Below are 12,391 nucleotides of genomic sequence, written 5' to 3'. Positions count from 1 at the left end.
GCCTGGACAGCCGCGCCACAGGCAGCAGCCTCGGCAGGATGGACGTTCTCGTTGAGTTCCTTGCCATGGAAGAAGTCTTGCAGAAGCTTCTGGATTTTGAGGATGTGAGTGGAATCACCCACCAGGACGATGCCATAAATCTGTGAGTTACCTAGCTTGGCATCTCTCAAGGCCTTTCCCACAGGGGCCAGTGCGCCACAAAAGAGATGAGCATTCAGCTCTTTGAAATGGGCTCGGATGATTACCATATAGAAGTCAATACCTTCATAGAGGGAGTCAGTCTCAATACTGGCCTGGGTACTAGAAGAATGAACATGCTTTGCATGTTCACAAGCAGTACACAGATGGTCAACAGCCCTCTTGTTCTCACTGATGGCCTGCTTGTGCTTTCACTTGAGCTCAGCCATGAAATGGTTGACCATTCAGTTGTCAAAGTCCTCCCCACCTGAGCGGGTGTCCCCAGCTGTAGATTTGACCTCAAAGATGCCATCTTCAGCAGTAAGGATGGAGATGTCAAAAGTACCACCTCCAAGGTCAAAGATAAACATATTTCTCTCAGAGCAACATTCTGTCCAAGCCATAAGCGACAGCAGCAGCAGTTGGCTCACTGATGATTCGGAGCACTTGAGACCAACAATGATTCTAGCATCTTTGCTGGCCTGATATTGGGAATTGTTGAAATAGGCTGTTACTGTGACCACAGCATTTGTGACAGTCTTCCCAAGGTAAGCTTCAACAATTTCTTTCATCTTGGTCAAGACCACAGAAGATACTTCTTCTGAATAGAAACTTTTGGTCTCCCCTTTGTACTCCACTTGGACCTTAGACCTGCCTGTGTCATTTACCACCACGAAAGGCCAGTGCTTCATGTCTGACTGTACAACTGCATCATCAGATCTGCAACCAATCAGAGATTTGGCATCAAAAACCATGTTGGTGGGGGTCATTGCAGCTTGATTCATTGCAGCATCACTCATTAAATGTCCTGTGTCGGTGAAGGCGACGTAGCTTGGGGCGGTCCTGTTTCCTTGGTCATTAGCAATGATCTCCACTTTCGCATATTGGAAGACTCCCACATGGGAGTAAGTGGTGCCAAGATAAATGCCAACTGCAGGTCCATTTGACACGATTGCTGGGGAGTTGGGAGTTGTAGCTGACCACTATGGAGGAAGACGATGTTGAACTTCACTAACATCCCCACTGTCCTTCAAAGACTGACATTTGGTCTGGGCAGCTAAGTGGTGAAGTGGATAGAGCACTGGCCCTGGAGTCAGGAGGACCTGAGTTCAAATCTGGCCTCAGATACTTGACACTAGCTGTGTGACCCTGGACAAGTCACTTAACCCCATTTGCCTGAAAAAAAAAAGACTGCCATTTGGTCATGCTTTCTCATACTGCACTTGTGAGGTTGCTGTATTGAACCCAAGTGTGAAACTATGCATTTATGCCTAATAAATCAACCTGACGAGACTTCTGACAATGGTGCTCAATGTATTAGCTAGCTATCTCATGAGGTTCTGTGCCATCTATACATTCAAGAGTAGACCATCTATGCCTTTCTCCAGGTGACTGATGGAAATCAGGCTCAAGGCTGTGCATGCACAGATCCAGGGGCACTCCACAAGGGACCTTCAGGGGAACATGGAATTTTTAATGATTACTCTATGGGGACAACTACTCAACCACTTCCAAGTCCATCTACACATAATGGTTATCTAGCCTACAGCTTTCTAATAGGTGCACAGGAAGGGTATGGTTGTCAAATGATTTGCTACATGTAGGTAGATAGACCTGTCTGGTAACTGTCAAAAAGGGAAAGGAGGCTGGTCTTTCAGGGTCTGGCCTGCAGGAAGCAGGCTGTTTATTGGGTTCTGCCTTCTCTTCTAGACCAATTGGGGCCATCCATGAAATAATACAGTCTAGACTTCTGCCAGGAATTGAAGCCAAGTTCTATGACTGGCAACTTACAGATTCTGATCTCAGCCTCCCTTTTCACTTCTAAAAACATTGGAGCATTTACGCTTTTCCAATCTTTGAGTATTTTTCCTCTTTTTTGTTAGCTGCTTCATCAGCTCAGCAATCACACCTTCTGGGTAGTTATCTCTGTGTCCTGCAATGCAGTTCTGCACCTGGTGACTTGGACTCATCAAAGGCAGTTGGGTGCCCTCCTACTACATCCCTACTTATCTTGGGCATCAATTACCCATGATCTATTTCTACTCTATTCTTCCCAGTCCAGAGATCATTCTCCTTGGCAGAGAAGATATAAATAAAACATGAACTGAGCAGCTTTCCCTCTGCCTGTTATCTGCTGTCATCCTTCTGTCCACCCTGAGCAGTGGTGTGAGCCCTTCTTTCAATCTCCTCTTTCCCCAGTCTAGGCAGCCTTCAAAAAGAACACTTTGGGTCATCTTTGGCGTTTGTGCCGGCTGTGCTTCTGGTTCATTCTCCATTGCTTGCCGTTGCTTCTACCTTCTGTGCCTGTCTTTCACAAATCTAAGTGGCTGGAGGAGTTGTATGGAGTGCATGGAGGTTGGTTTCTTCAAACAGCTCCTCCTTTGTGTCTTCCTCACAAGTGCTTCTCTCCGTGTCTTCAGAAGTGAATTCTTGTGGCCTCTCTGGCTTGTGATGACTTCCCATATGCGTTTTTGGTTCATGGAATCCTACCCTTTTATTGATCTCCGTGAAATCTGCTCTCCCCAAATCAAGACCATACATCAGACGACACTTGGCTTTCCCTCCCTTTTCTTTTCTTCTTAAAAAATTTAAAAAACATTTTTAGTTAAAGTTTTGAGTTCCAAATTCTATCCCTCCCTCCCCACCCAAGACAGTAAGCAATCAGATATGTTATATATGTACAATTATGTAAAACATTTCCATATTAGTCATTTTGTACAAGAAGATTTGAATAAAGAAAAAAAAATGAAAGGAAGAAGTGAAAACTAGCCTGCTTCAGTCTGTATTCAATCCATGTCAGTTCCTTCTGTGGAGGTGGATAGCATGCTTCATCATGAGTCCTGTGGGATTATCTTGGATAATTGCAATGCTGAGAAGAGCTGTCATTCACAGTTCTTCATCGCACAATGCGGCTGTTACTATGTACAGCGTTCTCCTGGTTCTGCTCACTTCACTCTGCATCAGACCATACAAGTCTTTCCAGGTTTTTCTGAACTCTGCCTGCTCATCATTTCTTATAGCACGATAACATTCCATTACAATCCTATGCCACAGCTTGTTTAGTTATTCCCCAATGGATGGGCATCCCCTCGATTTCCAATTCTTAGCCACCACAAAAAGAGCTGCTATAAATATTTTTGAACAAATTTCTGTACTAGCTATATGGCCCTTGGCAAGTCACTTAACCACTGTCTGCCTCAATTTCCTCATCTGTAAAACAGGGATGAGAACAGCATTTACCTTCCAGGTTGTGAGGATCAAATGATATAATAATTGTAAAGAACTGGGGACAGCTCCTGGCATACAGTAGGCACTTAATAAATGCTTCTTTCTTCCCTTCTTCCCTGGTGTTTCTGAAGAGGCATCTGTACAAGCTGTGAGGCAGCTGGCACATAGGGAGCTGGGAGAGGCCTATCTTGCAGGCCTTGGCTGAAGATCTCGGGGTAGGATTTTTTTTCACTTTTCTTTCTTAACTGTTCATCTTCTGTACCACTTGCTGTATTTCCGACTGTTTCTCAGGTGGCGGGGGAGGAGGACATTGAATTTGGCCAGAATGTTTCCCTCTGCCTTCTTTCCACAATACCTTTTAAAAAATCTTTTTAAGAATAATGCATATTGAGAGTATCTTTGATGAAAATATGAGAAGGAAACAAGTAGATTTTTATAAAGAGTTCTGTACTGTAGATTACAAATTTACAATCCAACAACTGACCGAAAAGTGCAGAGAATACAAAATCCTACTCATGCTCATTTGTTAACATAAAAACACTCCCCTTGGGTCAATAGACCAAACACAGCTTTGAGGGCTGCCCTCCACAAAGAGATCCTTGTGCACCAGGACAGATCCCACAGGATCCTTCCACACAGCTGAGACATGAGTGGGTCCAGGCATGGCACAGGGAGGGAGGCCATGCTCCCCAAAGTCACTCACTACGATCAGGAAAGATGCCTTCCTTATGCAGGGACAAGAGGAAGAGCATTCCTCATCAGTGGTGAGGCCTTCCTCATGTTCCTGTTCATAGACCATCTTGTACTAAGGAGGAGGGTCATGGATAGACTGCTGACCTTGAAGATACAGGACCTGCGTTCAAATCCTGGCTCAGATACTACCTGGATGACCTTGGGCAAGTCCCTGAACCTCTCTGGGACTCAGTTTCTTCATCTGTAAAATCAAGGGGGTTGCTGGAAGGGCTTGGAGGCCCTTTTCTATTCTAGTTCTGTGACTGGACAGCTCCAGGGCCCAGAACATTGCAGGCCCTAAGCAAAGATATCCACGATTCTTATTCAAGAGAGATTAGCCCAGCAGGATCCGTGGGAGGGGCCGCAAGGCTGGACGGAAGGCTGAGGCCAGCAATGCTCACTGACTTGGGAAGTGTCTGAGCACATGCTCTCGGGACAGTGTTGCAGATGGACAGTATGGAAGGCCCAGACTTGAAGGGAGACCCCTGGCTGGCAGCTGGAAGCCTGCCTGGTGCTTTTTGTATTCTAGACACCTCCTTCTGGGCAAAAGTTCTCCTGGCTCTGTTCTCTGGGTATGCATCTTAGAACACCACTGTCCCCAAGGAGCTAGAATTGTGGGTGGCAAGGAGGGCCGGTGGAGTCACATTAAGTGCCAGCTCATTTCCAATAAACACCTCACCCCAGCCTTGGGGGGATGGGGGCACAAGCTAAGAGCTTTCTTTGGAAGACCACTAAGGGGCCCCTGGGAATATAACAAGCCCAAGAGGTACCAGCCTTCAGTGAGTGGGGGCTGGAGGGGGAGGGCAGCTCCTCTGTGCACTCATGGAGGGGGTGACCTGCTATCATAATCACTGGTAGGAAAACCCAAGCCAAGAAACCTGAGACCTGCTAAAGCAGGGAGGGAGGTGGCCCTGCTTACAAAATATGGAAATACCTGTAACGGACATTTGTAGGCCACTTTAAGGCTGGTCAGATGCTTTCTTTACAAGACCCCAGTGAGGCAAGTAATGAAGTAGATCTCACTCTTCTCATTTTACAAGGGAGGAAAGTGGGAGCAGGGAGGTAGACTATAACGGGAGACTCCATTGTACTTGCAATAGGAAAGGCCTACGTTGGAATCCTGTGTGACTTTGGCCAGGGCACCCCCTCTCTGAGCCTCAGATGCCTCAGCTGGAGAGGCACAGCCAAGTCTCGAAGCCTAGTCACTGGACTTTAGGCCTTTGGCCACTACAGCATGGGGTTCCCCGGCCTGGCTTTGTAAAACTGCAAAGAAGAAAAGCTAACCAAGCAGTTCAACTGATTTTTAAAATTGCACTTACGTTTGGGCTCATCAGTTGTAACAGCCAGAATGAAATCGCGTGGAGTCATGAATAATTGTCCTTCACATTCTAAAGAAGCAAATAAACGAAACCGTCTCTCCCGAGAAGTGGCAAAGACATCCAAGTCTTCCAAATCTGCTTTACCAGCAGCGACCTGCAAAAGGGAGAGAGACTCGGTTGTTTTCTGAGAGCTTTTCACTGAAAAGATTACTACATTAGACTGAATTAAGCAGGGAATGAAGTGTGGGAAGAAACAAAACAGGAGAGCTGGGTGTGGAGATGTAAGAGGTGGGCGGCTATGCAGTGACCGTGTATCTGTGGTCACACAGTCGGTTACTGGCAGAGACAAAGCAGAAACAAAGTGTTAATTCGGCCGTGTGAGGAGTCCTCTAGTTAATAACAGGTAATCGCAGATGTTGTGACGAGTTAACTCTGGACAGAATTAGTAGATGGTCCTGTTTTTGCAGTGAGATCAAAGCCAGAAGCATGCTTCCCTGTTTGATGAGCACCAGTGTCAACATTTTTCTACCATCGTTTTACTGTTATTTCCTTCAACTAAACTTTAAAATGATTTCCATAAACAGAAACTAGAGTGAGAGATTCTATAACCTCTGTCCCAATGTTAGAAAAATTAATTTATTATTTCTCCAAAACAGATTCTCTTAAGACATCCAGGGTGCATTGGAAAAGAAGCAGAAAAGGGAGAATGAGAAGGCCTGCCTCAAAATCCTTCATTTGGTCATCTCTAAAACAAGGCTGATCAGACCTACATTGGGAGGGCACTGTGAGATTCAAAGGATGTAAAATTCACGAAGGCTCTCTGAAAACTACAAACCTTTACATAAATGTGAGCTACCTCATTATTACAGCCAGAAAAATAATCATCCATCTGGAAAAGTGAACTTATAATAACTTGCTAGTTATTCTCCATTCTCCACTGAACAAAAACTTCAAAAGGGGTTGCTTTTTTTTCCGTACACATATTTTGTCTGCAGATTGTACACAAATGATCCCGGGGGGTACACTGACATGTCTTTTTGGACACCAATGATAACATGCTTACTCTGATGCTTGTAGATGCCATGATTCCATCAGCTCTAGCTCTTCCCTGACCTCTCCAAGAACCCTGACCAATGTGTCACTGGGCTGAGCTCAAGACCTTCCCAATTTTACTAGAGCTTGCGCTACCCTGGCATAGCTTTCCAGAGCCCAGGGTCATCTCAGTGCCATGGCAAGGGATCACAGTAGGGTTCCAATGGAATTAGTTATGCCACTTTTCATGTGTACCAGGCATAGTAAGTCACAGAACAGTATCCAAGTGATTTGAAAATATTCAGTGTGCTTGAAAAGCAGAACATTTTCACTAAAAAGAGCTCATTTCAAATACTCACAAACTGCTTCATTACAGATAGATACCACTCACTCCTGCTTCCTGGCTTCCCAGTCAGTGACTGTTACCAGAGATAACACCCTGGTTACATGTGGCAACCAAATAGACTTGCCCAGAGGCCACAGAAAGTGACCTGTGAAGCGAGGACTGGGAAAGAGAAAGAGGAGAAGAATGTGATCTCCTTCCCAAAGCAATGAGGGCTGGAGGGCCAGAGAGATGCCCCTTTTTCTGGCACCCCCTCTGGGACCCTTAGAACTAAGCTGGAAGGTTGGTAATGAATGGGGATGCTGGGAAGTGGGAGCTAAAGGGATGGCAGACAGAGATGATGCCTGGGCTACCTGGTAGGCCCAGGCTTCTCTGCCCACTAAAGGAATTTACCTACCAGCCGTGCATTCCTAGGTCAACCATGGGGTGCTCTCTTCTGGGCTTCTTTCCTTCTTTTCCCCATTAGGGGAAGGAAAACAGAGATGGACAGAAAGACAGAGAGATAAAGAGAAAGAGACACACAGATGGACAGACAAAACCTGTCCTTCCGGCTGCCCTTCAGAAGCCGCCACTCAGGTGGCCCCAATTGTAACCCTTTCAAATGCCTTTGCTATCCCAATTGTTCTCCAATAAAATTTTGATGGCTATCAATTGTGTTCGGTTCATGAGAACAGTGGTGGGAATTGGGAGGGAAAGTTTCTTTTGTAACTAAAGGAACAGAGCTCAAGTGGTCAGAGCTCAAGTAGGAGGCTAATGGGAGACAGGTAGTTTTTTCCCTTCCATTAAAGGCACCAAGACCCTATTCTTGATTGAATGGGGCTGAGATGAGCCTTGGGTAGGCCTCAGGAACCTCGTGGGAGAAAGCATAACCACAAAAGCCATTGTTGGGGCTAGTTACAAGATGAGGGCCAGGAGGTCTGGCATTGAGCTTGCCTGTAATTCTAGCTGAGCTCACATTTAGCACTGCAGTTGCTGAGGGCCTGTGCCACTGCTAATGCCACGGCTGACCCACTAGCTTCGGGCTGCTGCTGGCCAGACCTGGTGTGAGAGAATTCCAGCACGAAACATAGGCCCCAGCTGACTTCAGAGACTCCCTGAGGTGACCCACATTAGTGAGATGACACCTAGGACCACACTGCCCATTAACCCCAACAAAGCTTATGTGCCAGAGGGCCTAGAACACAGGGAGTGCATAATTAATACAGGGCTGCTTGACTGACTGCTGTTATCACTGAGAGGAGCTCTCAGTACTTCGTTTGGCATGCTTACAGGTTCTTCCATGTTATATGTGTAGGCAAATGCTTCACCCTTTGGACATATGCAGGACAGGCGAATAGCTCTCTTCAGTTTCAAGCAGGTAAGCAGGAGAAGTGGGTAATGCCAAAGGTTCTGACTTACTTTTGCATTCATTTCCACAAAATCTGTGCCCTAATCATTTGTCAGTAGGTCAATAGGCCAGTTAACGAGCATTTATTAAACACCACTATGTTGTAGGCGCTGTTTTAAGGGCAACAGAGTCTATTGATGCTCCTCCAGGAGCACAGAGGCCAGTTCAGGAGACCGGAGGAAGCAAAAGACAACCATTAGGGTGATACATGTGGCTGATGTTCAGAGGGACAGCAAAGTGACCTGAAGGCTTCCTGGAGGAAGTGAATTTGGCTGGGTCTTAGGTTTGTCACAGGAAGGTTGGTGAGAAAGCACTGGAGAGCAGTGGGAGCAGGGGGATGGCATGAAGCAGCTTAAATGGCTAGGTGGCGTGCGCACTAGTAGGGTACACTTGAAGGTGTGTGATAAGATACAGAAACAGGCCAAAGAAAGCTAGCTGGCTCTCCCCCAGGAAATTGCACAATTCTTGTTATGACACCAGATTTCTGGCTGGAACAAAGGCCTGTCTTTTTATCCTCCCACTAGTGTTGGGCTGGTGATGGTGTCTGGCAGTAGCCATGGAACGCGAGGGTGTCCAAAGAAGAGAAGCTGAGAGTCATGCCCAGGACAACGAGAGAGTAGCACATGGTGGCCCTGAGCAGGGGATCCCCTGACAGGCCCCAGCTAGAGGCCAGGTGGCCCTGAAGCAGGAGGATGATAGGACGTCCGCAGCACTTTGGGGAGGTGGATTTGTCATCAGTGCTTAGGACAGAACAAGAGAAAGAGGCTGCTGCTGCTGGAATTCAGGCACACGCTCATTCTATCTACTCACTCCTTCATTTATTCCTTGGGTGCAGGGTGTGTTCAGGGAGGACCAGCCCCTCTGCTGGGAGGGCTGCTCTTCTACTGTTGGTGTCCACATGTCACCCCACTCTCCCCTGAGGCTCCAGGAAGCTGGAGCACGTGAAGTGGCCACACCCCTATAAACCATCTTGGCAGACGGGCTAAGCCAGGTTGAGGCTAACAGAGGGGTCTCAAACCCATTGGTGGGCTAGGGAGTATCTACCCCAAGCATGGGGAGACTTCCCCCAGCAGAATGGGAGTATGAGAACAATTTAGTCCAACAGCCATGGAGGCAGCTGAAGCAGGCCTGTGGAGCCAATGACTTTGTACAACTCTGCTTCATTTCAATCCAATTTATGAGTGAGTGAAAAGACATCACACATACCACTCTACCATTTTTACCTAGCAAGGCCAGTGTTGGGTGAAGCAGACAATTTTTGGGGCACCTTTTTTAGCCCCTTCCTCATTCCAGGAGGTGAGCAGTTTGGTCCTTTAAAAAGGCTGCTCACTATATCAAGTTGCTGGCCTTCTCAATGAGGGTGGGTGGGGAGGAAGAAAGGGAGAGAATTTGGAACCCAAAGTTTTAAAAACAAATGTTAAAAAAATTTTTTTACATGCAACTGGGAAATAAAGTATACAGGCAATGGGGCATAGAAATCTATCCTGCCCTGCAGTGAAAAAAGAATGGGAAGGGGGATAAGAGAAGGGGGGGGTGTGATAGAAGGGAGGGCAGATTAGGGGAGGGGGTATTCAGAATGCATGCCATTTTAGGGTAAGGGGAGAAAATTTGGAACTCAAAATCTTGTGGAAGTGAATGTTGAAAACTAAAGTAAATAAATTAATAAGAAAAGAAAAAAATAAAAGGTACATCAGAGGCAAAAGAAAAGAAAGGCTGCTCAGATACCCGATGTCCCTATGGCCTGGGCTGCAGGGTTGTGACTACAGCTCCCAGTGTATCTGCACCTGCTGCTTCATCACCTGCCTCTTTGAGGTGTAAAAATGTAAAACGGCACGGCTGATGTCTTCTGACTCGCCATAAATTAGACTGAGGTGAGGCAGACTTGTGCCAAATCATCATTCTCAACTCTCTCAGAGTTCAGCGATGAGACAAAAGTCAAGACAACCAGCAACAGTCCAGGATGCAGGGGATGACCTCGGTGTCATCGATGCCTCACCAAGCTCTGGGCGCTCCACAGCACCTGCTTCAGCTGCCTTCCTGCCTATCCGAACAAACTGTTCCTCATTCGCCCATTCCACTGGGGGGAAACCTTCACATGCTTGGCATAGACACCCTCTGCCTCATCGACGGGTGACATCATTGTGTTCAGCATTCTCTTAGCCAATCAGGAGTCAGACCTCCCTCCCTATATGCAACAGCAGCACAGGCCTTTCTCTCCACCCGCCTCATCTGAGTTGTTCTGGGCATTATAATCATAAACTAGAGAGTACATAGGAAAGGGTATCCAGGATGGTAAAGGGCTTTAGTAATTTTTCAGTTTAGTCTGACTCTTCGTGACCCCCTTTGGGGTTTTCTTGGCAGAGATATTGGAGGGGTTTGCCATTTCTTTCTCCAGCTAATTTTACAGATGAGGAAATTGAGGCAAACAGGGTTAAATGACTTACCCAGGGTCACACAGCTAGTACATGTCTGAGGCCAGATTTGAACTCAGGAAAATGAGTATTCCTGACTCTAGGCTCAGTACTCTACCCTTTAAGCTGCCCCTTACATAGGTCTTTCCTTTCCATCAACACCAACCTTAAGCCTAAGCCCTTATCTTCAACCCAACTTGAAGCCAGATCTCTTATACTCCAGGGTGATTGTTAAATCTGACCTTGTTAAACCTTTCAATGTATAAAAAGTTGAACCTATGAATTCAATCAAGGATACTAGATCTACCAGAACATTAAAGGTAAGGAAGGAGCAAGTCTCAGGCCAGGAGAAGGCCACAGTGTCATAAGAAATGGTAGACTTCACTTTTGAACTTTGCAGAGTTTCTTTAAATTTAAACCTTTTGAAGTTTTAATATCACCATTATGAATGTTCAGGGAAAAACCCCAAGCCAGCTAACAAATAAAGGGGAGGTGGAGGATATCCAAACTTCAGTTCACTAATCCTCTTGGATATCTTTCTTGCCTGCAAATTACAACGATCTTGTATCATGTTAACACCCTGTGCCTTTTACAAACTGAGCATCCCCATTTCCCTCGGGCAAAGTGTCACGAACCTCTGATTAGTGGTATTATCCTTATGTTACAAATGTCAAACTAATACTAGCACACCTGTATTCACCGGCTGACCTACTTTGCATACTACGATATTTCAAATAAAGTTGGTTGGACTCAAAGTCCTATCATTTTCTCACCCAAATCCAATGTATGTTTCAAAAGTTAATTTCATGTACATTTCTCTCCCTTGCCCCAAACTCCACCACTTTTTGAAAAAAATACTTTTGCAAGTAAAATGTACTGTCTGGTCAAATGATACAACCTGGGTTGATACACAATATAAATTCACCAACCTACAATTATGGAGAGAAGGCTAACGTGATGGTGAAAAAAAAAACCTATAAAACTAAAAACCATAAAAAAACTATGAACTATAAAATGATTAATGCAGCATGTATTTATAGTTTGATATTTTTAAAAGGATCTTTGCTTTTGCCAGGCAGTTACTCCCTCAGTTGACACAGAACCCAAATCTACTTAGCAGATGCTATTTGGGAGTTACTGTGTTTGCAAATCCCACTAGCCTGCAGGCCAGAGAACAAGGAGCTTCTCCAAACTTAGCCAGGCTAGTTCTGGGACAACAGTGACCAGAGGGGACTCCAAGCCTCCAAGTCTGTCTAGGTTGGCCAAACCTGCTGGATCTATGGTTCCATCTTGAAGGTTCCTGTATGATGGAATCATGGGTCCAAACTCCTGGACCCCTCAATGTGCCGGGCTCTGGGAACACAAGGATGACCATGAAAAGTCTCTGACCTCAGAGAGTCCCTTTTATTGGGGGGCCACCTATGAAGTCATGCCCACCTCCTTGCATAAACATTTCTAATCCACATGGTTACACCATCTATGTAAGGCCAGCTGGGGCCAAGAGGGGGAGCACTGCTAGTCTCCCTGACAAGTGTCAGTCACTGTGCCACTCAGTTCCTGCTTGCTACTCACTGTGGTCTTTGGCCTAAGGTTTACCATTAGCGGCCAGTGCAATCCAAGTCATTAGTGGGGCATAGCAGACAAAACCCAAACTGCTAATGGGATCCTAGGCATGGTGTCAATGACACCCAAGATGATGGGGCCTGTTGTGCTCAGCCTTGTCACCACACCCCTCTCCAGTGTCTTCATTTTTAGGGAGGAT

General features: G+C 46.1%; 1 protein-coding gene across 2 annotated transcripts in view; it reads right to left on the bottom strand.

The window, feature by feature from the left end:
* Positions 1 to 12,391, bottom strand: part of MICU3 (mitochondrial calcium uptake 3) — an 85,341-nt gene that overhangs the window by 59,076 nt on the left and 13,874 nt on the right. For both annotated transcript variants that reach the window (XM_020976739.2, XM_078148577.1), the window contains exon 2: positions 5,457 to 5,610. In XM_020976739.2, coding sequence (XP_020832398.1) covers positions 5,457 to 5,610 — 154 coding nt within the window. The remainder of the gene's footprint in view (positions 1 to 5,456; positions 5,611 to 12,391) is intronic.

Source organism: Phascolarctos cinereus, unplaced genomic scaffold (assembly GCF_003287225.1).
Source record: "Phascolarctos cinereus isolate Bilbo 61053 unplaced genomic scaffold, phaCin_HiC Scaffold_9;HRSCAF=440, whole genome shotgun sequence".
In the NCBI taxonomy this organism is placed as follows: Eukaryota; Metazoa; Chordata; class Mammalia; order Diprotodontia; family Phascolarctidae; genus Phascolarctos; species Phascolarctos cinereus.
This window is presented reverse-complemented; position numbering and strand designations above follow the sequence as displayed.